At 43.3% G+C, this 27,624-nt stretch overlaps 1 protein-coding gene across 1 annotated transcript; it reads left to right on the top strand.

The window, feature by feature from the left end:
* The first annotated feature begins 1,498 nt into the window (after positions 1 to 1,498).
* On the top strand, positions 1,499 to 25,972 carry LOC124036369 (V-type proton ATPase 116 kDa subunit a2-like). The gene is made up of 20 exons (XM_046350871.1): positions 1,499 to 2,216; positions 4,725 to 4,803; positions 7,460 to 7,557; positions 8,875 to 9,012; positions 9,359 to 9,450; positions 9,541 to 9,667; positions 9,885 to 9,967; positions 10,127 to 10,220; positions 11,787 to 11,999; positions 12,645 to 12,795; positions 13,004 to 13,143; positions 13,300 to 13,460; positions 16,708 to 16,798; positions 17,071 to 17,189; positions 17,381 to 17,591; positions 17,843 to 17,965; positions 18,129 to 18,248; positions 24,117 to 24,234; positions 24,537 to 24,708; positions 24,844 to 25,972. The coding sequence occupies exons 1-20, from the start codon at positions 2,100 to 2,102 to the stop codon at positions 24,944 to 24,946; spliced, it is 2,550 nt and encodes an 849-aa protein (XP_046206827.1). The 5' UTR covers positions 1,499 to 2,099; the 3' UTR covers positions 24,947 to 25,972.
* Positions 25,973 to 27,624: the final 1,652 nt, after the last annotated feature.

Genomic DNA, 27,624 nt, shown 5'->3' with positions numbered 1-27,624 from the left:
AGTTTTTGATTTGTTAAAAAAGTTTGAAATATCCAATAAATGTCTTTCCACTTCATGATTGTGTCCCACTTGTTGTTGATTCACAAAAATACAGTTTTATATCTTTATGTTTGAAGCCTGAAATGTGGCAAAAGGTCGCAAAGTTCAAGGGGGCCGAATACTTTCGCAAGGCACTGTACTTTGGATGGTGTCCATATTGATTGTGTCCATGCTTATAAATATCTGAGCATCTGTTAGATGAAAAGCTGTCTTTTAAAAAGCACATGGATGAGTTAGTTAAGAAGCTGAGAATGAAAATGGGCTTCTTTTATAGAAATAGGTCCTGCCCCTCTTCAGTCGAGGTTCCTATCTGTCCTAGACTTTGTCAACATCTTCTATATGAACACAGCTGCCACTTGATTAAAACCGTTAAATGCAGTTTATCATGGCGCACTGTGCTTTATTACGGGCGACAATTTTGGTACAAATCACTGCATTCTCTACCATATAGTTGGTTGGCCTTCTTTGATGTCATGTATGTTGATATATTGCTATGTTTTAATTTATTACGCCCTTTTACAAAAAAGTCCTACTGTACCTAACATCATTACTAATCTTTAGACATAGGAGTTACCACACCCAGTCTCAAGGATTGCAAACTCTGGAAATTCCTTTGATCTCTACTGAGTTAGGTAAATCAGCTTTTAGCTTTCTTGCACCTTATTTGTGAAACAATCTTCAAAATATTCTCACATTTTATGTTCTGGTGCCACATTTTATGTTCTGGTGCCTCCAGGGCATTTCAGAAAGCTGATTAATGTTTTTTTAAATGTTCATTTATCTCATTTAACCTTTATTTAATAAGGCAAGTCAGTTAAGAACAAATTCTTATTTACAATGACAGCCTACGAGGGAACAGTGTGTTAACTGCCTTATTCAATGGCAAAACAACATATTTTAAGACATTTATGACCGTGTTTTACTTTCTGCATGTTGTATTTATATTTTGATGTGTGTATTTTCTGTAATTTATGTAATTCAGGGCTCATCTGTATAAAAAAAGAGACCTTGGTCTCAGTATGACTCCCTGATAAAATAAAGGTTTAAACAATAATTATGCACAATTGAAATAAAGTATGTTTTCTTTAAAAGTTGCCGAAATGCCACATAGGTCCACTTATCCATAACGTATATCAGTGCACTCGTAACAACCTAACCATTACAAAACCTATAGTTGATAAGCTTTCCGTAGCAAATTAGCAATTACATTTTTTTGTTGATCAAATTCGACACCCTCTCATTAACCTCCATCTAAAAATTCACCACTTCTGTGTTTTATTTTGTCGACAGATTTTGAGCGGAATAAAACCTCTCGCTTCAGACGTCCGAGAAGCCATACATTAGTCTAAACAGTTGCAAAACTAAAACGAGAGTTTCTACTGGACAAATTGAGGTAGGTCCCGCCCCATTTCGTTCTGTTAAAGAAACGTTTTGCAACATCATTTGCGTAAAGAGAATACGCCCCAGAGCACGCACAAGAGTTGTATGAAATGACGTGGAATTTGTAACTCGCTTACAAGCGCGATATCAAAGTGCGCATGATTTCGAGAGTATTTAATAAAACGAGCTACTGTAGTCTTTATTGAAGTTTCAAGTTTAAATGTGCTTATAGTCATAGTTTGCTACCAAACATGATTGTTTCTAGTGTCAGTTAGCTAACAGTAGCTTCTGCTAACTACGATAACTGAATTGAGAAGAGTTCACGGAAGCAGAGCTAGCTAGCACAAGTGACAGAGTTCCTACTAGCTAGGATCTTCTGGTTCTCTATCGATAGCTAGGTTATATGGCTACAGCAAGATGACTTCAACAACCACTTCGACGGGAACGTCTTGACTGGACTCGAGACGTGTCACTGATAAGCCAATGATTGACACGGTGTTGAAGCGAATGCTCATCAGTAGTTTGTTAGCTAGCATGCTAGGTAGCTACTTCCAACGACGCCGGAGCCCGCATTTATAAGCCTACCCAGTTAAGTGGTTTGCGCTCGAGACTAACGTTAGTTAGCTGTAGTTGAAGCTAACTAGCTGGTTGTATTGTAAGGACAAGAGCAAGCTGTCAAGATGGGTTCGTTGTTCCGAAGTGAAGAGATGTGTTTGGCCCAGATGTTTCTGCAGTCTGGATCGGCATACGACTGCATTAGCGAACTGGGAGAAATGGGTCTGGTGGAATTCAGAGACGTAAGTAACTTACTGATTTCTTTCCAAATAAACAGTCTCATGTAACTAGCGCAGCTGTCGAAGTTAATCTCTCTTTGATGGTCCAGTTGCATTGTGAGCTGTCAGACATGATCAGGTAGGTAGAACGTTGCCCGACCCTAGCCCTTGATCATGACTCTCAGTTCATTACATTACACGAGTTATTGGACGAAGGCGTCTTTTGTAGGGGGGAGTTTTGTTAAGATCCATGACGCTCAGCCTGAACATTAACATGCACCATTTGCGTTACGGGTTTGGAAGCATAAGGAACGTATTTTATGTAAATATACATTATTTTTAAGATAACATTTATACACACCTTGAATGGGTTAGTGTTCCCACATGGTCACATCTCCATGTTACAGCGCTTGTTTACCTGTGCTATCTAGCATACTCTGAACACCTGTGTGTAAGCGGTAACTTGGTTTAGTTTAGTCAGATGGAGGCACCCATAGTTTATGGATCTGTGCGAAGCTACTACAGTAAGTGTAAATCAAATCAAATTTTATTTTATTTGTCACATACACATGGTTAGCAGATGTTAATGCGAGTGTAGCGAAATGCTTGTGCTTCTAGTTCCGACAATGCAGTAATAACCAACAAGTAATCTAACTAACAATTCCAAAACTACTGTCTTATACACACAAGTGTAAGGGGATAGTGGAATAGTTAAAGTGGCTAGTGATACATGTATTACATAAAGATGCAGTAGATGATATAGAGTACAGTATATACGGATACATATGAGATGAATAATGTAGGGTATGTAAACATTATATTAGGTAGCATTGTTTAAAGTGGCTAGTGATATATTTTACATTTCCCATCAATTCCCATTATTAAAGTGGCTGGAGTTGAGTTAGTGTGTTGGCAGCAGCCACTTAATGTTAGTGGTGGCTGTTTAACAGTCTGATGGCCTTGAGATAGAAGCTGTTTTTCAGTCTCTTGGTCCCAGCTTTGATGCACCTGTACTGACCTCGCCTTCTGGATGATAGCGGGGTGAACAGGCAGTGGCTCGGGTGGTTGTTGTCCTTGATGATCTTTATGGCCTTCCTGTGACATTGGGTGGTGTAGGTGTCCTGGAGGGCAGGTAGCTGCCCCCGGTGATGCGTATATATATATTTATTTTAGGAATTCTTTCTCGCCGATGAAAGATAAGGTGTATATATATACTCCGAAATTTGTATCGCAAGCGATGATTATTGATGTTTCTAAATGTTAAAACACAGCGTGGGGATTATAGTTTGCATGAGGCAGTCATGGGTGAAGCTAATGATGTCTGAGAACTGTAGGGAGAAGGCAGAATGCCGCCTAGAGTTTGAGAGCTAGAGCGTTCCGAACACAAGACTTGATAAAATAGCTTAGATCAGTGTTTACCAACTCTGGAGTACCCCCAACAGCACACATTTTTGTTGTAGCCCTGGACAAAAACACCTGATTCAACTCATTGTTGTGGGTACTTGAGGAGTGGAGTTTGGAAACACTGGCTTAGATAACGTCTTGTCTAACCTAGTCCGATTAATCAGGCTGTAATACACAATTTATTGGTGTATATACAACCTGAAACATTTGTGTGCAGAATTGTGTAAATTTTCCGTACAAGCCAGAATGTTGAATACAATTAGATTTATATTTACTCTACCGGTTGTCTGTGCGGTTTGTCCTTCAGCTGCTCAAAATTGTAGACAAATTTCCAGTGGAATGTATTGTTGACCAGACTTTTTAGAGAGCCAGTAGGTATATGGTTTTATATTGGATATTCAGTTTTCTCTTGTCAATAGCTATTGAACCAAACAATACATTAAAATGGTATACTCTGAATCAGGTGAGGATGGAGAATATTCCACCCCTAATTGAAAGATAAATACAACAAAAAATGGTGAATTGTTCTCCAACGTCCCCTGATTCAGAATATACAATGTTCATTGTCATGGCGTGCTTGGTTCAATGTTTGACAATAGAAAACAACTGAATATCCAACACAATACTAAATGTACCTTGGTTCCAAACCAAACTACCAGCTTTCTAAAAAGTTGCCTAAGCAATACATTCCTGTGGATATTTTTGTCTCAAATTTCGAGCAGCTGAAGGGCATACGGCATAGACGACCGGTGGAGTAAGTTCCAATGTAATTTCTTTCAACATTCTGGCTTGTAAGCAACATTTACACAATTTTGCACAAATGTTTGTCTGTAGATGCCAATTAATTGTGTATTACAGCCTGATTAACCAGACTATATCTAACCTTACCGAGTACAGTAGATTATGGATATGCTTGTTTACTGACACTTTTAATAGGATCGCGAGAAGTCTGTGGACCAGTTTGATTTCATAGTGACATCTCAAAATATTGCTACTTGCCCTGTAGGGTTGTGTATCAGAGAGAATGTGGAATGTTGGCGATCATTTGCGAAATCCATTCAATATCAGCTTAGACAGGTGTGTTTTTGTAGCGACAGTAACAATGTGGTTCTGCTCCTACTGTTTCAGCTCAACCCCAGCGTAAACCTATTCCAGCGGAAGTTTGTCACTGAGATAAAACGATGTGAGGAAATGGAGAGAATTCTAGGTAAGGATAAAACAGGTTGGTTTGTTCCTAACTTAAAAGCAGGAGTGAAAGTACATGTCATTTATTACGGTACAGGACTCCCTATGTGTGTGCGTGCACTTTAAAAAAATAAAAGGTTTTTATAGCCTAGGTGTAATTTTTTAAAATTTAAATGTTTTTATTTCACCTTTATATAACCAGGTAGGCTAGTTGAGAACAAGTTCTCATTTGCAACTGTGACCTGGCCAAGATAAAGCATAGCAGTGTGAGCAGACAACAGAGTTACACATGGAGTAAACAATTAACAAGTCAATAACACAGTAGGAAAAAAAGGGGAGTCTATATACAATGTGTGCAAAAGGCATGAGGAGGTAGGTGAATAATTACAATTTTGCAGATTAACACTGGAGTGATAAATGATCAGATGGTCATATACAGGTAGAGATATTGGTGTGCAGAAAAGTAAATAAATAAAAACAGTATGGGGATGAGGTAGGTGAAAGTGGGTGGGCTATTTACCAATAGACTATGTACAGCTGCAGCGATTGGTTAGCTGCTCAGATAGCTGATGTTTGAAGTTGGTGAGGGAGATAAGTCTCCAGCTTCAGCGATTTTTGCAGTTCGTTCCAGTCACAGGCAGCAGAGTACTGGAACGAAAGGCGGCCAAATGAGGTGTTGGCTTTAGGGATGATCAGTGAGATACACCTGCTGGAGCGCGTGCTACGGATGGGTGTTGCCATCGTGACCAGTGAACTGAGATAAGGCAGGGCTTTACCTAGCATGTACTTGTAGATGACCTGGAGCCAGTGGGTCTGGCGACGAATATGTAGCGAGGGCCAGCCGACTAGAGCATACAAGTCGCAGTGGTGGGTGGTATAAGGTGCTTTAGTGACAAAACGGATGGCACTGTGATAGACTGCATCCAGTTTGCTGAGTAGTGTTGGAAGCCATTTTGTAAATGACATCGCCGAAGTCGAGGATCGGTAGGATAGTCAGTTTTACTAGGGTAAGCTTGGCGGCGTGAGTGAAGGAGGCTTTGTTGCGGAATAGAAAGCCAACTCTTGATTTGATTTTCGATTGGAGATGTTTGATATGAGTCTGGAAGGAGAGTTTGCAGTCTAGCCAGACACCTAGGTACTTATAGATGTCCACATATTCAAGGTCGGAACCATCCAGGGTGGTGATGCTAGTCGGGCATGCGGGTGCAGGCAGCGATCGGTTGAAAAGCATGCATTTGGTTTTACTAGCGTTTAAGAGCAGTTGGAGGCCACGGAAGGAGTGTTGTATGGCATTGAAGCTTGTTTGGAGGTTAGATAGCACAATGTCCAATGACGGGCCGAAAGTATATAGAATGGTGTCGTCTGCGTAGAGGTGGATCAGGGAATCGCCCGCAGCATGGAATTGCATATAGAATCTCTAATAATTTAATATGATCTGTGGGCTTAGTAAAGTATTGTCATAGAACTTCTAACATGTATTACCTTTTAATGTGGAATGAACACAACCAGCCATGATGTGTTCATCTGGTTGTCAATCACATCAAACAGGTGCTCCTGTAGGCTCCCCGCGTACGTTCTTCCACTCACAAAATAATTCCAGCATCCAAACTGTGCACCCGCAATTTGATGAATGGAAAGACGTCTGTCCCAAAACCTACATGTGTATTGTAATTGTAACAGTATAACTTTAGTCCGTCCCCTCGCCCATACTCTGTCGCGAACCAGGGACCCTCTGCAAACATCAACAACAGTCACCCACGAAGCATCATTACCCATCGCTCCACAAAAGCCGCGAGGGGGACCACTACTTCAAGGTCTCAGAGCAAGTGATGTCACCGATTGAAACGCTATTTAGCGCGCACCACCGCTAACTTGCTAGCCGATTCACATCCGTTACATAATCACATTCTGCCATTAGGCCTACACTTGTAGCCCAAATTGATGCGTCCACTGCTGTCCACACGTGTCTCGGGCTTGGCCACTCATCTCCACCTTGGCAAAATGTAAGTGTTCTCGTGAAACCACAACGCAATTTGGAGCTTATACAACCCGGTTTCAAGTCAATTCCCTAAATGTTCATGCGACTGACATACAGTGAGGTTAAATAATGGTGTGATAGCCTATAGTATTCTTGGTATTTTGTGTTAGTTATTGTGATAGGCTCATGTTTTAACGGTTCGATGTACCCCCACTTTTTATTTTGCTGAGATGCTGTACTGGACCGTATAGGTTTACTTTCACCCTTGTTTAAAAGTGATGGGCATTGATGCACTCCTGAATAACTCTTTAACTTTCACACAGTTGCTGCACAAATCCCCGTCTCCATTACATGACCACTGTACAGTTCTGAGATACACTGTGCCCTGGCCAATGAGTCTCATTTAAAGGAATCTAAACTCAGGCTTAATTGGAGGCAGATGCTTGGAGATTAAATTTAGGCCCCTAAAAAAGGAAAGTACAAGGAGTGTTGAGGTAGGTTTCTCAGAGGAATGTGAGTTCCTGAGGGAAGAGCGAGAGAGTTAGCGTGAGGCAGAATAGAGACTCTAAGATTCAATGAAAAACACTGTAGAGTTTTTCAATGAAAACAGATTAAGCTTATTGCTAAAGATGTAGTATTTTAAACAAATAGATTCAGTGACTGTGTGTTGTGTACTAAGACTTCACTGCGTCTTTGACAGGGTACCTTCTAAGGGAAATCAAGAGAGCAGACATCCCACTTCCAGAGGGAGAAGTGAACCCGATTGCACCCCAGCCCAAGCATGTCCTGGTTATAATGGTTAGCACACTCTACCTGTCTCATTCTCTAAAATGTTATGAATCCCTTTTTTCATAAGAATTAAGTATTTTATTTGTCCCAAATGGCACCATATACACTGAACAAAAATATAAACAGAACATGTTTAATGTTGGTTCGCTGTTGACATCCCTGTTAGTTAACATTTCTCCTTTGCCAAGATAATCCATCCACCTGACAGTTGTGGCATATCAAGAAGCTCCTTGTTCTGGGGACAATAAAAGGCCACTCTAAAATGTGCAGTTTTGTCACATCACAATGCCACAGATCTCTCAAATTTTGAGGGAGTGTGCAATTGGAATGTTGACTGCAAGAATCTCCACCAGAGCTGTTGCCAGATATTTGAATGTTAATTTCTCCATCATAAGCTGATGAAACTTGGTTTGACCAACCAAAGAATTTCAGCAAAAACTGTCAGAAACCGTCCCAGGGAAGCTCAGCTACATACTCGTTGTTTACACCAGGGTCTTGACCTGACTGCAGTTCGGTGTCGTAACTGACTTCAGAGGGCAAATGTTCACCTTTGATGGCCACTGGCACACTGGCCATTGGTGTGCCCTTCACGGATTAATCCCGGTTTCACCTGTACCGGGCAGACAGCGTCTGTATGGTATCGTGTGGGCGAGCGCTTTGTTGACGTCAACAATGTAAGCCGAGTGCCCCATGGTGGGGGTATGGGCAGGCATAAGCTAATTTTGAACACTCCGAGATACCGTGACGAGATCCTGAGGCCCATTGTCGTGCCAGACATCCGCCTCCATTCAGCATAGTAATGCACTGCTCCATGTCACAAGGATCTGTTCACAATTCCTGGAAGCTGAGAATTCCCCAGTTCTTCCATGGCCTGCATACTCTCCATACATTTCACCCATTGAGCATGTTTGGGATGCTTTGGATCGACGTGTACGACAGCGCGTTCCATTTCCCGCCAATATCCAGCAACTTTGCACATCCATTTGGACAACATTCCACAGGCCAGAATTAGCAGCCTGATCAACTCTATGTGAAGGAGATGTGTCTTGCTGCGTGAGGCAAATGGTGGTCACACCAGATACTGTTTTTTTGAAAGTATATGTGACCGACTGGATGCACATCTGTGAAATCCATAGATTAGGGCCTAATGAATTTATTTAAATTGACTGATTCCCTTATACAAACTGTAACTCAGTAAAATCCTTGAAATTGTTGCATGTTGCGTTTATAATTTTGTTCAGTTGATTTACTATATGGAGAATAGGGTGCCATTTGGGACATCCCATAGTATCATTGCTAATTGACACTATGTATGGCTGTCTCCAGGAGCAGTTGCAGAGGCTGGAGGTGGAGCTGAGTGAGGTGACCAGGAATAAGGAGAAGCTACAGAAGAACCTCCTGGAGCTGACCGAGTACACACACATGCTGCGTATCACACGCAACTTTGTGCACCGCAGCACAGAAGTAAGTCCAACAGCTCCTCCACAAAGCAAGATCCCACTTCTGACCAAGTGCTCTGCCCCACTGTTTGACTTCAGAGCACTTGCTTTGGTATGCTTGAGGAGGAGACACTAAATAGTTTAAATCACATAATTTGGCTTGGCTGCTTCCATTGTGACAATTTCTTTGCTCTTTCCTCCCCTCTATATAGGAGGTTTTGGGGATAAATCTTAGATTAGCCAAAACCTCATTCATGCAAGGGCAAAATGTAGCCTTTATTCTAGCAATGTGTTTTTCTCTCCTGGTGTGAATTTGGGGAATGTATTTTGGTATGTGTGTTCTTACACTGTGAAAATGTTATTTTTCCCAGCGTGAGCCCCTGCACGCCCAGCATGAGTTCTCCTTCCTAGATGACTCCATGATGGAATACTCTAGCATGCAGCGGCTAGGAGCCAAACTAGGGTAAGGGGCTATTAGCAGACATATAGATTTATACACACTTGTGTGTGCCTGTTTACTGTAGCACCCTGTTTCTCTCCCTTCCCCCTGCAGGTTTATATCAGGGCTGATTCAGAGGGTGAAGATAGAGGCCTTTGAGCGCATGCTGTGGAGAGTGTGTAAGGGCTACACCATTCTTAGCTACTCTGAGATTGACGAGTATTTGGAGGACCCTGACACGGTGGGTCAATCTTGTTCTGCGTAAAATATATTGTTAACTATTTTCTACAGTAAGTGCTTGAGTGTGAAAGTGAAATCAAAGATAAAAGAATAAGATGCTGTTTATCACATAGCTAAATATAACAGCACCTGTGTTGGGCCTATGAGAATTAGAACCTCTCACCTCTGCAGTAATGTGTGTCTATTCTAAACCACTTCCTGTTCTATGGTTATTGCAGGGTGAGCCAACCAAGAGTGTGGTGTTCCTCATCTCTTATTGGGGTGAGCAGATCGGACAGAAAGTCAAGAAGATCTGTGACTGGTAATTAAACCTCCTCTCCCAATGACCTCCTGTTCCACTTTCAGCTTGAGGTCATTCTCTGTCAAACCATTAGGCCTAATATGTTGTCCCCAACAAGCTCTGAAGACGGTGACTTTAACCTGTGCGATAATAACATCATCTCCTCTTTTTGCCCCTCAGCTACCACTGTCATGTGTATCCATACCCTAACAGCAATGAGGAGAGGAATGATGTTGTGGAGGGACTCAGGACTCGCATCCAGGACCTGCACACTGTAAGCTCTATAAAAGCCTTGTCAGCTGGTCGCAACCGGGAGGATTGTAGGGCGATGCAAAATTGGCATAGCGTCGTCCGGGTTAGGGAGGGTTTGGCCGGTACGGAAATCCTTGTCTTATCGCGCACCAGCGACTCCTGTGGTGGGCCCGGGCGCAGTGCAAGCTAACCAAGGTTGCCAGGTGCACAGTGTTTCCTCCGACACATTGGTGCGGCTGGCTTCCGGGTTGGATGCAGTGCTGTGTTAAGAAGCAGTGCGGCTTGGTTGGGTTGTGTATCGGAGGACGCATGACTTTCAATCTTCGTCTCTCCCGAGCCCGTACGGGAGTTGTAGTGATGAGACAAGATGGTAGCTACTAACAATTGGATATCACGAAATTGGGGAGAAAAAGGGGGTAAAATTTAAATAAATAAAAAATCCTTGTCAGCAACAAGATAGTGGTTGATGCGTTATTTATTAATAATTTGTTTTTAAAGGGCAAGTCTGCAGTTGAAATGATAATGAAGAGCCCTCGCAGTCTCTGTTTTGGTAAAAAGCTGAGGCAGAGCCTGGAGAAATGTAACCACTCTCAAATGTATATATGGAGCTCTGGATGCAAGGACTTACCATCCAAGATATAAAAATGATAGTTTTAAGCAGGTTTTGAGGCTTTAGTGTTTGTTTACATTTACAATGTTTACAAATTGATGGGGTACGAGAGTTGAACTAAGCTCATGAGGCATTTATAAGTTAGTGTTTCCCCTAAATGTATTTAACAGCGGCAATTAGAATTGCAGGAAATTAGCTTTAAAACAGCAACATTTTGCTAGTTAAAATGTAAGCTATCAATGGCTTACAGCTTAAGGTGTTCCTACTGCTGGATTTAGCTGTTGAAATATCTTGTGCTTGATGAGGCATTTTAACAAAGGAGGATGTTGCAAGACTTGTGACTTTGGCTTTTAGATAAAATAGAAAATGAGGCTTGGCTGATAGTAAAGAAGTGCTGGAGGTATCTCTCACAGAATGGGTCTTGTGCTTCTGGTTAGAGCGAGGCATGGACAGCGGGTTTTTAGAGTGATTTAGAACATTATAACTTTTTGGAAAGAAGCAGAATGGCGTGTGAGGGGTATATTTCTCAGGCGCGAGAGAAAAGGAGAGTTCTCACTCAGGCGCCAGAGCGCGTTTTCTCTCATGACCACTGTGGGGTCAAATGACTTAGCTTGTTCCTTGCTGTCTGGTAGACTTTTCAGATCAATCCTTTTGGATGTTCTACCCCCGGAGGGAAAAAATAATTGCATTAACCTCTGGTCCCAGCATATGATCTCCATGAGGACATAGCTGAATGCTCACTCTTTGTTTTTTCTTTCTTGTTCATGCTAACATTAACACACACTCACACTAAAACTACCAGCATGCACACTCAAATTCCATCCCTAGCATGTGCATTGGAAGATTCTCTCATGCACAGAACATTCTTAAACAGTCATTCATCATTTGCCCACACCCTCTTGATATTCTAAATGGATGGGAAACCCTCCCACTGTTTAAATGTAATACTATTCCTCTCCCCATGCTGGCTGTCCCCAGGTTCTCCATAGGACAGAAGACTACCTGAGACAGGTGTTGAACAAGGCCTCTGAGTCTGTCTACACCTGGGTCATCCAGGTCAAGAAGATGAAGTCCATCTACTACATCCTCAACCTGTGCAGCTTTGACGTCACTAACAAGTGTCTGATAGCTGAGGTGTGGTGCCCTGTCAACGACCTGCCGACCCTGCGGTGGGCGCTAGAGGAAGGATCGGTCAGTCAGCTCGTTGTTACCATGGCTACCTGTGTAATGTCATTGTTGGGCTTAACTCTTTGCGTTTTGAATTGTAATGTCATTGTTTGTGACTTCCCCCTTCTAAGATCAGTATTTGGCTAAACCAACAGTCACACACCTAGTCAGTATGCCCTGCTTTAGTAATGGGGTCATGGTTGTTGAAAGAGGGGAGTGGCATTGATCTTATCTTGACCACGTCTGATGATTTAAGCCATATTTAATAAACTAGATATGTTATAGGTCCTGTTGGGTCCCAATTGATGGCTATCAGGGCTTCTGTCCATTCATTTAATTGCACTGGTTAATGTAAATAATTAAGGTCACAGTCAGTTCAATGGCAGTAGCCCATGTCAGCGTTCTGCCAGGGGTTTTAGTCCTTTAAACATGGCTTAAACGAGGTTTCCAAAAACGAAGCTTGAATGGTCAAAATGTATCTGAATGGTCTTAAAGTATTTGAACTTACTAGCTATTTGATAAGCTCTTAGGTTTCTGTCTTACCCTCTGGAAAATATACATTTTTATGTCAAGTTATTGGCTTGCCCTCAAAAAACCTCTATGCAACTTTTAGACTAATAACATTGCAATAATCCTGGTCTGTCTGACATTATTGACTTGCCTTCACAGAGGAAAAGTGGAGCCACAGTGCCTTCTTTTGTCAACCGTATCCCCAGCAACGACACTCCGCCTACCCTGATAAGGACCAACAAGTTCACCTCAGGCTTCCAGAGCATAGTGGAGGCCTATGGAGTGGGAAACTATAGAGAGGTTAACCCAGGTACAGTAAGACCTCATCAGTCAAGGACCACTGATGAGTATATTTAGGAAGCTTTCATTAGCCCTACGGCTTTTCTGTTTGTTTGCTATGTGTATGAGCTACATGCCTGTAGCCAAAGACACATTTCCACTCCTAACAAGAATGGACAATGAACTTGAGGGATAGTTAAATGTGTATATGGAATATGATGTCTTGTTTTGTCTATCAGCTCCTTACACAGTCATCACCTTCCCCTTCCTGTTTGCTGTGATGTTTGGAGACCTGGGCCATGGTATGATCATGGCTCTGTTTGCTCTCTGGATGGTGCTGTATGAAGACAACCGCAAACTGAAGCGCACAAGAAACGAGGTGAGAGGGCCAGGGAGAGGCTCTTGGGGGTGCCACTCAAATGGCACCCTATTCCCTATGTAGTGCACTAGGTTTGACCAGGCCCATAAATTAACAGGAAATCTGGTTAGCTAGATTATTTCCCCGACATTGATATTGGTGTGTTTGTATGCTCAGATCTGGAACACGTTCTTCGAGGGCCGTTACATCATCCTGATGATGGGCTTGTTCTCGGTCTATACCGGCCTCATCTACAACGACTGCTTTTCCAAGTCTCTCAACATCTTTGGCTCTTGCTGGAATGTCAACGCCATGTTTAAATCTGGAAATTGGACTTGGTTAGTACTATACTATAATCTGTTCTGTAATGTACCCAGGGCTCTAGATGAACATTTTTCATTGGTCGAACTGGTGCTCCCAATTTTAAAAAGTTAGGAGCACCACATTAATTTAAGGGCACCAGAAAATACTATTTTTAAAATGGATTGAGATACAGCCCTTTAATGAATACTTTTGAAGCATGTTGTGTCCTATAAACTAATGTAACACTGAAAATACATACAAATACCTGTCATTGAAATTAGTCATTTGTGGAATATTAGGTGTCTACATTGTGTAAAAGCACTGTTTTCCTAATGATATGGAGTACAAAGAAAATTGTACACTGTCTCTTTAAAAGAAGTCAGGTTTATTACATTTACATTTAAGTCATTTAGCAGACGCTCTTATCCAGAGCGACTTACAAATTGGTGCATTCACCTTATGACATCCAGTGGAACAACCACTTTACAATAGTGCATCTAAATATTTTAAGGGGGGGGGTGAGAAGGATTACTTTATCCTATCCTAGGTATTCCTTAAAGAGGTGGGGTTTCAGGTGTCTCCGGAAGGTGGTGATTGACTCCGCTGTCCTGGCGTCGTGAGGGAGTTTGTTCCACCATTGGGGAGCCAGAGCAGCGAACAGTTTTGACTGAGCTGAGCGGGAACTGTACTTCCTCAGTGGTAGGGAGGCGAGCAGGCCAGAGGTGGATGAACGCAGTGCCCTTATTTGGGTGTAGGGCCTGATCAGAGCCTGGAGGTACTGAGGTGCCGTTCCCCTCACAGCTCCGTAGGCAAGCACCATGGTCTTGTAGCGGATGCGAGCTTCAACTGGAAGCCAGTGGAGAGAGCGGAGGAGCGGGGTGACGTGAGAGAACTTGGGAAGGTTGAACACTAGACGGGCTGCGGCGTTCTGGATGAGTTGTAGGGGTTTAATGGCACAGGCAGGGAGCCCAGCCAACAGCGAGTTGCAGTAATCCAGACGGGAGATGACAAGTGCCTGGATTAGGACCTGCGCCGCTTCCTGTGTGAGGCAGGGTCGTACTCTGCGGATGTTGTAGAGCATGAACCTACAGGAACGGGCCACCGCCTTGATGTTAGTTGAGAACGACAGTTTGTTGTCCAGGATCACGCCAAGGTTCTTAGCGCTCTGGGAGGAGGACACAATGGAGTTGTCAACCGTGATGGCGAGATCATGGAACGGGCAGTCCTTCCCCGGGAGGAAGAGCAGCTCCGTCTTGCCGAAGTTCAGCTTGAGGTGGTGATCCGTCATCCACACTGATATGTCTGCCAGACATGCAGAGATGCGATTCGCCACCTGGTCATCAGAAGGGGAAAGGAGAAGATTAATTGTGTGTCGTCTGCATAGCAATGATAGGAGAGACCATGTGAGGTTATGACAGAGCCAAGTGACTTGGTGTATAGCGAGAATAGGAGAGGGCCTAGAACAGAGCCCTGGGGGACACCAGTGGTGAGAGCGCGTGGTGAGGAGACAGATTCTCGCCACGCCACCTGGTAGGAGCGACCTGTCAGGTAGGACGCAATCCAAGCGTGGGCCGCGCCGGAGATGCCCAACTCGGAGAGGGTGGAGAGGAGGATCTGATGGTTCACAGTATCGAAGGCAGCCGATAGGTCTAGAAGGATGAGAGCAGAGGAGAGAGAGTTAGCTTTAGCGGTGCGGAGCGCCTCCGTGATACAGAGAAGAGCAGTCTCAGTTGAATGACTAGTCTTGAAACCTGACTGATTTGGATCAAGAAGGTCATTCTGAGAGAGATAGCGGGAGAGCTGACCAAGGACGGCACGTTCAAGAGTTTTGGAGAGAAAAGAAAGAAGGGATACTGGTCTGTAGTTGTTGACATCGGAGGGATCGAGTGTAGGTTTTTTCAGAAGGGGTGCAACTCTCGCTCTCTTGAAGACGGAAGGGACGTAGCCAGCGGTCAGGGATAAGTTGATGAGCGAGGTGAGGTAAGGGAGAAGGTCTCCGGAAATGGTCTGGAGAAGAGAGGAGGGGATAGGGTCGAGCGGGCAGGTTGTTGGGCGGCCGGCCGTCACAAGACGCGAGATTTCATCTGGAAAGAGAGGGGAGAAAGAGGTCAGAGCACAGGGTAGGGCAGTGTGAGCAGAACCAGCGGTGTTGTTTGACTTAGCAAACGAGGATCGGATGTCGTCGATCTTCTTTTCAAAATGGTTGACGAAGTCATCTGCAGAGAGGGAGGAGGGGGGAGGGGGAGGAGGATTCAGGAGGGAGGAGAATGTGGCAAAGAGCTTCCTAGGGTTAGAGGCAGATGCTTGGAATTTAGAGTGGTAGAAAGTGGCTTTAGCAGCAGAGACAGAGGAGGAAAATGTAGAGAGGAGGGAGTGAAAGGATGCCAGGTCCGCAGGGAGGCGAGTTTTCCTCCATTTCCGCTCGGCCTTCCGGAGCCCTGTTCTGTGAGCTCGCATTGAGTCGTCAAGCCACGGAGCGGGAGGGAGGACCGAGCCGGCCTGGAAGATAGGGGACATAGAGAGTCAAAGGATGCAGAAAGGGAGGAGAGGAGGGTTGAGGAGGCAGAATCAGGAGATAGGTTGGAGAAGGTTTGAGCAGAGGGAAGAGATGATAGGATGGAAGAGGAGAGAGTAGCGGGGGAGAGAGAGCGAAGGTTGGGACGGCGCGATACCATCCGAGTAGGGGCAGTGTGGGAAGTGTTGGATGAGAGCGAGAGGGAAAAGGATACAAGGTAGTGGTCGGAGACTTGGAGGGGAGTTGCAATGAGGTTAGTGGAAGAACAGCATCTAGTAAAGATGAGGTCGAGCGTATTGCCTGCCTTGTGAGTAGGGGGGGAAGGTGAGAGGGTGAGGTCAAAAGAGGAGAGGAGTGGAAAGAAGGAGGCAGAGAGGAATGAGTCAAAGGTAGACGTGGGGAGGTTAAAGTCGCCCAGAACTGTGAGAGGTGAGCCGTCCTCAGGAAAGGAGCTTATCAAGGCATCAAGCTCATTGATGAACTCTCCGAGGGGACCTGGAGGGCGATAAATGATAAGGATGTTTATGATGATGACGTGCAAGAGATTTGTCATTCATTCATTCATTGATATGATCATTGATCTCCTGAAGAAGCTATCCCTTTTCCTTATCGCTGATTGAACTCTTTAAAAAAAATTGTATTACATATGAATTATATGTCAAATTAAGTTTCAAAATATCAATAACAATGCATGTGACATTAAACATTAAATCACCTGATAGTTTGCTCTTTATTATAAGTGTTGACTTTGGTATTTTCTTTAAAAGGGATTCCACGCTCCGCACCAATGCCTTTCTGACCCTTGATCCCATTGTCCCTGGGGTTTTCAAAGGACCCTACCCTTTGGGCATTGACCCGGTAAGTACATGGCTTTATGATCCATGGTCATAAACATCATTGTCTTGTCTCCATGTTCACTACACTCACACACGTTATTCCCTGTCCCTTCATAACCATACACACTTGCCTCTTGCCTCTCACCAACCAGAGCCAATAAAGTAAATCATGGATCATTACTCATTTTAATGTTCTTATAACAATATTTGTTAACAATCCCATCAATCTGACTGTGATGTAGTCTGTCCATACCTCAACTTGACAGGGTTTTCCTCATTTCTTCCACTATGTAGATTTGGAACTTGGCGTCAAATCGTCTGACCTTTCTGAACTCCTACAAGATGAAGATGTCTGTGATTGTGGGTATCATTCACATGAGTTTCGGGGTCATCCTAGGTGTCTTCAACCACCTGTAAGTTACAGCACACACACTCCCCACAATATCAGCACTGGAATGCTAAGAACTATATAAGATTATGGCCAACTTAAAGATATAGAATGTTCTGTTCTGAATCCTAAAAGCTCTGTTTATCCATGCAGGCACTTTAAAGCCCTGTTTGTGTCTGTGCAGACACTTTAAAGCCCTGTTGTCTGTCTGTGCAGACACTTCAGAAAGAAGTTCAACCTGTACTTAGTATTCCTCCCGGAGCTGCTGTTCCTGCTGTGTCTGTTTGGCTACCTGGTCTTCATGATCATCTACAAGTGGCTGGCCTTCTCTGCCCGTGACTCCCAGATGGCCCCCAGCATCCTCATACACTTCATCAACATGTTCCTCATGCAGGGGGACGGGGTGCCGCCCCTCTTCCCAGGACAGGTACAAAGATGGGGATCGCACAGTGCTTGTGTCCCAAATGGCATCCTATTCCCTATATAGTGCACTACTATAGAGCCCTGGTCAAAAGTAGTGTACTATATAGGGAATAGTGTGGCATTTTGGACGCACCCACTGGGAAAAGGGAGTGGTTTTCCAAGTGGGTGTGAAGACATGTATACAAGCCCAACCCGCTCCAAAGATACTTCGGTGAGACTAACAGACCTGTCTGTTGTGTCCCTCTGCTACGATAGGTTGGGCTGCAGGTGTTCCTGGTGGTAATTGCTATACTATCAGTGCCTGTCTTACTGCTGGGGAAACCAGTTTACCTCTACTTGCTGCACAACGGAGGAGCCAACCTCATGGGAATGTACAGGGTGAGGTTTTGTGTGTGTTTCTGACCTCAAGAGTCATGGGCGTGTGTGTAGTTTCTCCATATGGGTCTTGTGTTCTGGTTGTAACAGTATGCTGGTGTGTAGTCTGTTTATAGGAGTGTGTTCTGGTTGTAACAGTGTGGTGTTTGTGTGTGTCCCTCCCCAGGGTTATGAGCGTGTGCGGCGGCACAGCGAGGAAGAGCTTTCCCTGATGAGGGCTCATGACATGGAGGAGGGCAGTGTCCACAATGACCTCTCCACTAGCAGAGAGCAGCAGAAAGAAGAGGTTAGCTGATGACAACACATCACCACCTCCCACTAGCCTCTGTCAGGCATCAGTACACTACAGTATGGGTACTAGGGTTGAATGGCAGGAACCCAGTTACTGCCCAAAACCACTCCCCGGTGTAAATAACTGACAAACCGGTAAATTGTATGCAATGTCTAAATATTTTCTACGGCCTCATGATGAATCAACGCTCAGGTGGGATCAGACAGCCCATCTCAGTATGTGTAGTGTAGTTCACAATGCATGCAGACCTACTTGAAGAATAATCTCATCATGGTAACTTTTTTCTTGTGACACGTAGACCTATATTTGCTGCAGCATATGCCAAAGTAATATAGAGACTTAATGTGTGTCTAATTTACCTATCTGGCTTTTGCGGGTCACCTTTTTTAATCATGAAGATTTAAAAATAATAATAATAATTGCAGCTGCTGTGTTTTAAAACAGCTTATCACTCGAATATCGTTGCTTTAAATCCATGCACCCATGAGCACTCTGTCTTTCTCTCTCGCCATCAACTCCATTCAAATTGCATCCACAATGGATCATCCTGTTCTAGATTGATATATAGATGTCCTAGCCTACCCCTTTCAAGTAATCAATTCAATGCAATATTAGCCTTGTATTTAGTTCATTAATAATGGGTTATGTATAAACAGCTTAACTTATAGCCTCTCTCTCTTGCGTAGTACATAACCACCTGTGCTCCGCTGGCCTTTCTCTTGGAGTCCCATACCGGAAAATCTAGACTAGATTAGTGTAACCGATGTGAAATGGCTAGCTAGTTAGAGGGGTGCTCGCTAATAGTGTTTCAATCTGTGACATCACTCGCTCTGAGACCTTGAATTAGTTGTTCCCCTTGCTCTGTAAGGGCTGCGGCTTTTGTGGAGTGATGGGTAACGATGCTTCGAGGGTGGCTGTTGTCGATGTGTGCAGAGGTTCCCTGGTATGAAACAGGGTAGGGGCGAGGAGAGGGACGGAAGCTATACTCTTACAATAGCTTGCTGGACATTCCTTCTTTTTTTTGTGCACTTCTTATACCGAAGAGCGATGCAAGCTCTGTTTTGCTGAATGTTAAATACAGCAACCAATAGAACTCACAGGTAGTTTGAAAGAAGAGCGAACGCGTAATGGTGGTAGGCTATAGCAGTTATTTATTCAGACCCATTTTTTTATGAGCAAGTTCTCATTTACAATTTATGAACAAGTTCTCATTTACAACTGTGACCTGGCCAAGATAAAGCAAAGCAGTGCAACACAGAGTTACACATGGAATAAACAAACATTCAGTCAATAATACAGTACAGAAAGTCTATATACAGTGTGTGCAAATGAGGTAGGATGACGGAGGTAAGGCAATAAATAGGCCATAGTGGCCAAATAATTACAATTTAGCAATTAAACACTGGAGTGGTAGATGTGTACCAGTAGAGATACTGGGGTGCAAAGGAGCAAAAATAAATCAAATGGATAAAAGTATGGGGATGAGGTAGTTGGATGGGCTATTTACAGATAGGCTATGTGCAGTGATCTGTGAGCTCTGACAGCTGGTGCTTAAAGCTAGTGAGGGAGATATGTGTCTCCAGCTTCAGTGATTTTTTTTTTTGCAGTTTGATCCAGTAATTGGCAGCAGAGAACTGGAAGGAAAGGCGGCCAAAGCAGGAATTGGCTTTGGGGGTGGGTGACCAGTGAAATATACCTGCTGTAGTACGTGCTACGGGTGGCTGCTGCTATGGTGAGCTGAGATAAGGTGGGGCTTTACCGAGCAAAGACTTATTGATGACCTGGAGCCAGGTGGTTTGGCGACCAATATGAAGCGAGGGCCAGCCAACGAGCGCATACAGGTCGCAGTGGTGGGTAGTATATGGGGCTTCGGTGACAAAACGGGTGGCACTGTGATAGCAAATTGGATGCATTCTGAGTAGAGTGTTGGAGGCTATTTTGTAAATGACATCGCTGAAGTCAAAGATCGGTAGGATAGTCAGTTTTACGAGGGTATGTTTGGCAGCATGAGTGAAGGATGCTTTGTTGTGAAATAGGAAGCTGATTCTAGATTTAATTTTGGATTCGTGATGCTTAATGTCAGTCTGGAAGGAGAGTTTACAGTCTAACCAGACACCTATGTATTTGTAGTTGTCCACATATTCAAAACCGTCAAAACCGTCCAGAGTAGTGATGCTGGGCGGGCGGGCAGGTGTGGACAGCAATCGGTTGAAGAGCATGCATTTAGTTTTACTCTCATTTAAAAGCAGTTTGAGGCCTCGGAAGGAGAGTTGTATGGCATTGAAGCTCGTCTGGAGGTTAGTTAACTTCTCTAGGGTAGGGGGCAGCATTTGGAATTTTGGATTGTCCAGGTGAAATATTACTGATTTATTTAGGCTAAAAACAACCTGAGGATTGAATATAAACATCGTTTGACATGTTTCTATGAACTTTACGGATACAATTTGGATTTTTTTTGTCTGCCTGTTGTGACTGCGTTTGAGCCTGTGGATTACTGAAGAAAACGCGCAAATAAAACTGAGGTTTTCGGATATACAGAGAGACTTTATCGAACAAAAGGAACATTTTATTGAATGAATGAATGAATGTCTTCTGAATGAATTAATTTTATCTTTATTTCTGACTTGTGTAACTCTTCTGCTTGGCTGGTTACTGTTTGTCTGCTGGGCTATGTTTTCAAATAATTGTAAGATATGCTTTCGCCGTAAAACATTTTTTAAATCTGACACCGTGGTTGGATTCACAAGAAGTTAATCTTTAAACCTATGTAAAATAGTTGTATCTTTTCTGAATTTTTATAATGAATATTTCTGTATTTGAGTTTGGCACTCTGCAATCTCACCAGATTGCATAGCGGAGAAGGTATGGTGGATTTTGAAATGGTCGGTGATCTGTTTTGTTAATTTGGCTTTCAGGGTAAGATAGATAGGCAGGGTAAGATAGATAGGTCTGTAGCAGTTTGTCTAGAGTGTCTCCCGGTCTCTCGCGGTCATCCCCCTCTTCAAAAGGGGAGACACTAAAATCACATTCCTATCTTAACAAAAACTTAAATTGGATGAAAACTTAACAGATATAGGGGGCATCCATTCCAAGTTACAGTATTTGGTCCATACAGTTTTTAATAACATCACACAATGAAAAACAATATAACATTAGTTTTCTACATCTCCCCACTGACCATTCCCCAAATTCTTTGTTAGAATTGTTCCATTCTCCACTTTTGGGACGGTAAGAGTTTGACGGGCAAAATTCTCTGGGGACTAAAGTACATTCCTTCAGTTCAGTGGTCGCCAACCGGTCGATCGTGATCTTCAAGGCATTCCTAGTCGATCACCAAATATTTCTGTAGAAAAGCCAACGAACAATAGGCTTGCGCTCCTTTTTTAAAAATCGTGTTGAGCTGTTGCCGGTAGGTGCACTTGATTCAAAACTCTGCCTACCCGGCGAACCGGAAAATCTGTGACTAAATCGAGTGCTCCTGCTCTGCTGCCCAATCTGCTAGATCAAATCACCGTGGCTACAGAGCTTCCATGACCCTGGCCACAGCCAAGTTTAATAGGCTACTAGCCTGCATAAGATTTAATCACTTTTAAAACCGTGACCACCGAGAGACTGTCAACGATTACATCAAAGCACTGCTGTTTTTCTGATTTGAGTTGAAGTTTATATTCAGCACTGTCACTTTTTATTCAACACTTACGAACGCTCTTCTCCGTACTTCCGCTCTGGCTGCAGCTGCAATGAATGAGTTGCCAAGTATCGATAGCCCTGCGTTTTATTATTAGCAGCTCGTCGTGTCGATTTTATAATATTAAGGAATATTTAACTTTCTCTGGTCATAGGAACAACATGAATTTGTGCATGAGGCAGATGCGGTGCGACTCGAGTTTTGCCATCAGGTGGAAGACTGTGTCCCCTCTCTTTGGGCAGTCTCACCGGAGGAAGGGAAGGAGAGAGCAGGTGGGCAGTCTCACCGGAGGAAGGGAAGGAGAGAGCAGGTGGAAGACGCTGTCCCCTCTTTGGGCAGTCTCACCGGAGGAAGGGAAGGAGAGAGCAGGTGGAAGACGCTGTCCCCTCTCTTTGGGCAGTCTCACCGGAGGAAGGGAAGGAGAGAGCAGGTGGAAGACCGGAGGAAGGGAAGGAGAGAGCAGGTGGAAGACGCTGTCCCCTCTCTTTGGGCAGTCTCACCGGAGGAAGGGAAGGAGAGAGCAGGTGGAAGACGCTGTCCCCTCTCTTTGGGCAGTCTCACCGGAGGAAGGGAAGGAGAGAGCAGGTGGAAGACGCTGTCCCCTCTCTTTGGGCAGTCTCACCGGGGCAGTCTCCCCTCTCTTTGGGCAGTCTCACGGAGGAAGGGAAGGAGAGAGCAGGTGGAAGACGCTGTCCCCTCTCTTTGGGCAGTCTCACCGGAGGAAGGGAAGGAGAGAGCAGGTGGAAGACGCTGGGGCAGTGGAGGAAGGGAAGGAGAGAGCAGGTGGAAGACCCCTCTCTTTGGGCAGTCTCACCGGAGGAAGGGAAGGAGAGAGCAGGTGGAAGACGCTGTCCCCTCTCTTTGGGCAGTCTCACCGGAGGAAGGGAAGGAGAGAGCAGGTGGAAGACGCTGTCCCCTCTCTTTGGGCAGTCTCACCGGAGGAAGGGAAGGAGAGAGCAGGTGGAAGACGCTGTCCCCTCTCTTTCTCACCGGGCAGTCCCCTCTCTTTGGGCAGTCTCGGAGGAAGGGAAGGAGAGAGCAGGTGGAAGACGCTGTCCCCTCTCTTTGGGCAGTCTCACCGGAGGAAGGGAAGGAGAGAGCAGGTGGAAGACTCTGTCCCCTCTCTTTGGGCAGTCTCACCGGAGGAAGGGAAGGAGAGAGGAGGTTGGGGAAAAATAGTTTTGAATGGTCATCCAACTCTGGCATCTTTCTAGAGCTCTGACTTTTCGACCTGAAGATCATTGAGGTAGTGATTTGATCTCGTTGACTATCAGATGCAGCTACCATCAGTCCTGTAAAATAAAAAAAGCTAACTATGTTCATGCTCCACAGTGCCTCACAAGTGCTAAACCAACTGATCTAATTTTGTTTTGCGAAAAAGCTTGCGTTTTGAAATATAACATGGTCTGACTAACAATATTGGCAGGCCAATCATATAGCCAATATGGGTGGTAATGTATTAGGCCTACTGCCCAAACCTCATTCCTACAAAACTGTTTGGGTTAATGTAAAAAATAAAATATATAGATATTTTTTATCTGAGCAGTAGATCTCAGCTTGCTTTTTGAATGCGAAAGTTTTCTTGACTCAAAGGTTGGTTACCACTGCTTTAGTTGATACTAAAGGGTAGAGAGTACCCTCCTGCTTAATTTCCAACCGTGTGAACGGTTGTCCATCTAACAGCTCCCCCATCTCCCCTCTTTGGGAGAGAGAAAGAGGCCTGGTTACGGTCACCCTCCCCACACCAGTCTGATGTGACCCATTCTGATCATCAGAGGACAGTCATGACAAGAGCATATAGCTAGCTACATCTATGGGCTTTTGTTTTTCTTTTGTGTGTAATGTGCAATATCCCATATGTATTAGATAACGGCACAATCATTTGGGCTTCGGCCCATTAAATGTTGTTAATGTAGGGCTTATAAAATGTCTATATGTCTCACCAGGCTCCGGTAGCATCAGGTTTGAATTTTCATGCTGATCTAAATTCTAATCAAATCTAGACACAGTTATATGATTTTGAATGACACTTCCGGTTTTGGCGGGAAATACCGGGTTACCTGGGATTATTTATTTTTTCTCTCGGGATGGAACATTTTCTAAAATACTGGAAAAATATTAAACCCTAAGGAGGATCCAATACTTTCAGTACCCATGTCTTTTTTTTTTTTCAGTTTGACTTTGGGGATGTGTTCCTGCACCAGTCTATTCACACCATAGAGTACTGCCTGGGCTGCATCTCCAACACAGCCTCCTACCTGCGCCTCTGGGCTCTGAGTCTGGCACATGCCCGTGAGTATCACCGCACCTAAACAGTTTGGTAAATTCATCTTTCTGATGGATGAGCATTTTAAAGTTCATTTTATGGTGAGAGAGGAACACATTGGAAATAAGCCTTGTGTTAACTTATTACAAACATATATATATATATATAAAAAGAAGTCTTCAAGTCAGAGACCAAAAAATTATATATATTTTTATATATATTTATATATAATTTTTTGGTCTCTGACTTGAAGACTTCTTTTTAGTTAACACATACATTTAATTAAATCCGAGACTGATGTGACGTTTATTTGTCCTTGCTCCCCCAGAGCTGTCGGAGGTGCTGTGGTCCATGGTGATGCGGGTGGGCCTGCGGATGGACACCAGTCTGGGCATCATGTTTCTGGTGCCAGTGTTTGGGATATTTGCTGTGCTCACTGTGTCTATCCTCCTGGTTATGGAGGGACTGTCTGCCTTCCTCCATGCTCTCAGGCTGCACTGGTTGGTTATTTACTAAACTTGCAGAATTGACAGTGTAGTACAGGAAATCTGTGTAAAAATGCAACAAATCACGCCTTTATAATGCTTTGATTAATTCATACTCTATATTCAGTGATCTCTGTTCTCTCTCCATAGGGTGGAGTTCCAAAATAAGTTCTACAGTGGGACTGGAATCAAGTTTGTTCCCTTTGCCTTCTCCCTCCTGCCCTCTAGCTTTGAACATGATGGCTTGCTGTGAATGGGACACAATGCTCCCGCCCTCCAAGGCAAACTGCCACAATGTACCAGCAGGATCCAGTGCTATTGAGCTAGCCTGCGTACCAGTCTCTTTGTGCCATCATGCCAAACATGTTCATCTACAAGTGGCTGGCCTTCTCTGCCCGCGACATGTGATGGCACAAAACGATTGGTACCCTAACTACTATTGAGCCTCATCGATGTACAGTTCAATTTCATAGTGGTTTTTTATACTATTTGATGTACTGACTGACTGCCTTACATATGTACAATCAAATGTCAACATATCATGCTCTATTTTCAATTGAATGATACTCTGGGTTACCAAAACTTTGCAAAGAAAAGCCTCATTCAGTCTTGGTTTAAAATGAAAAGTATTTTTAGATGAATGTAGGAGCGGGATGTACATTTTCTTTTATAAAAAATAAAGTTGGAATGAGAGTTTAGCATTTGAAAGACTACGACAGGCTTAACTATAGTGGTGCATATATTCAAGAGAAAATGTATGCATACTGTTGTGCTGAATGTTAGCAAAAATGTCCCAACACATGTTGCCTATGCCTCCATCGCTTTGTGGGAGACTACTCTTAACTGTACATTCCATCGATGGAAATTGAATGTATAGCTCAAGACATCATTCACAGAGATAGTTCTGCTGGTCAAGAGCCATTTTAATGACACCAACAATCCCCGATTAGGAATAAAGCAGGTACTGGACCAGTGCAGCAATCAATTCTTGCTGAAGCCTTTTCCTATATTCCCATCCTGTAGCACCATAGCCGGAGAATGTCATTTTTGTTGTTTGGTAATGGCATTGTACCTTAAAGATGAAAAAAGAAGGGGTATAATTTATTTGATATATATAAAATAAATTATACCCCTTCTTTTTTCATCTTTAAGGTACAATATATACAGTACCAGTCAAAAGTTGGGGTTTTCTTTATTTTCTACTATTTTCTACATTGTGGAATAATAGTGAAGATGTCGTAACTATGAAATAACAAGGAATAATGTAGTAATCAAAATATATTTGAGATTCTTCGAAGTAGCTACCCTTTGTGGTCAAATTGCCCTTACACGACGTGGAGGTGTCTCTTGGGTCATTGTCCTGTATGATAGTCCCACTAAGCGTAAACCAGATGGCATGGTGTATCGCTGCAGAATGCTGTGGTAGCCATGCTGGTTGTGTACCTTGAATTCTAAATAAATCACTGACAGTGTCACCAGCAAAGCACCATCACACCACCTCCATGCTTCATGGTGGGAACCACAAATGCAGAGATCCATTTACCTACTTTGTGTCTCACAAAGACACGGTGGTTGGGACCAAAAATCTCAAATTTGAACTAATCAGACCAAAGGACAGATTTCCACCGGTCTAATGTCCATTGCTCGTGTTTCCTGGCCCAAGCAACTCTTATTATTGGTGTCCTTTAGTAGTAGTAGTGTTTTTTTTTGCTGCAATTTGACCATGAAAGCCTGATTCACGTGGTCTCTGAACTGTTCATGTTGAGATGTGTCTGTTACTTGAACTCTGAAGCATTTATTTGGGCTGCAATTTCTGAGGTGCCGTTAACTATAATGAACTTATCCTCTACAGCAGAGGTACCTCTGTCTTCCTTTCCTGTGGCAGTCCTCATCAAAGCCAATTTCATCATACCATTTGATGGTTTTTGTGACTACATTTTCCAGATTGACTGCCCATGTCTTAAAGTAATGGATTGTCGTTTATCTTTGCTTATTTGAGCTGGTCTTGCCATAATATGGACGTAGCCCTATTTGGTAAAATACCATCTTCTGTATACCACCCCTACCTTGTCACAACACAACTAATTCGCTCCAATGCATTAAGAAGCAAAGAAATTCCACAAATTAACTTTTAACAAGGCACACCTGTTAATTGAAATGCATTCCAGGTGACTACCTCATGAAGCTGATTGAGAGAATGCCAAGAGTGTGCAAAGCTGTCAACGCAAAGGGTGGCTACTCTGAAGAATCTCAAATATAATGAAAATTTTAATTTGTTTAACACTTTTTTGTTTACTGCATGATTCCATATGTTTTCTTTAATAGTTTTGATGTCTTCACGATTACTCTACAATGAAACGATTACTCTACAATGAAAAAAAACGGTCAAAATAAAGAAAACCTTTGAATGAGGTGTCAACTTTTGACTGTTACTGTATATATATATATATTGTATTTGTCTAAATGGTATTAAACCCTTTGAAGAGGAGCTAATTGATTTAATTGTGATTACCATGTAACATAACTTTATGGGGAGATTGCACCATTTCATTGTAAACTGATTTTCTGTGTTATCAAACCTCAATGAGCTGTATGTTAATGATGCTTAAATATGCTCCTAAAGCAGGATTTTATGGGAAATGCTGCTGTGAAGTTGAGATGAGGTCATGTCAAAATAGTGGCTAGAAAGACTTCTACAACTATGATCACCACTAATTCTAAGAGAGGTGTAGTATGTCATTAGCTTCTTGTCATCTAATCCTTGATAACACAATCTGTGTGGTTTGTTGAAGGGTTGCTGTAAATGTCTGTTCCTGGTCTAGATGTAATCATATTTATTTTAAAGAGTAATGTAACTACTTGATTACTTTGCGTCATTAAAAAGTCCATACGTAGGGGTATCCATACATTCCTCTGTTTGGGCTTTGCATA

This window comes from Oncorhynchus gorbuscha, linkage group LG05 (genome assembly GCF_021184085.1).
Source record: "Oncorhynchus gorbuscha isolate QuinsamMale2020 ecotype Even-year linkage group LG05, OgorEven_v1.0, whole genome shotgun sequence".
Taxonomy (NCBI): domain Eukaryota; kingdom Metazoa; phylum Chordata; class Actinopteri; order Salmoniformes; family Salmonidae; genus Oncorhynchus; species Oncorhynchus gorbuscha.
The sequence above is the reverse complement of the archived record's forward strand: the minus strand, read 5'-3'. Positions and strand labels throughout refer to the sequence as shown.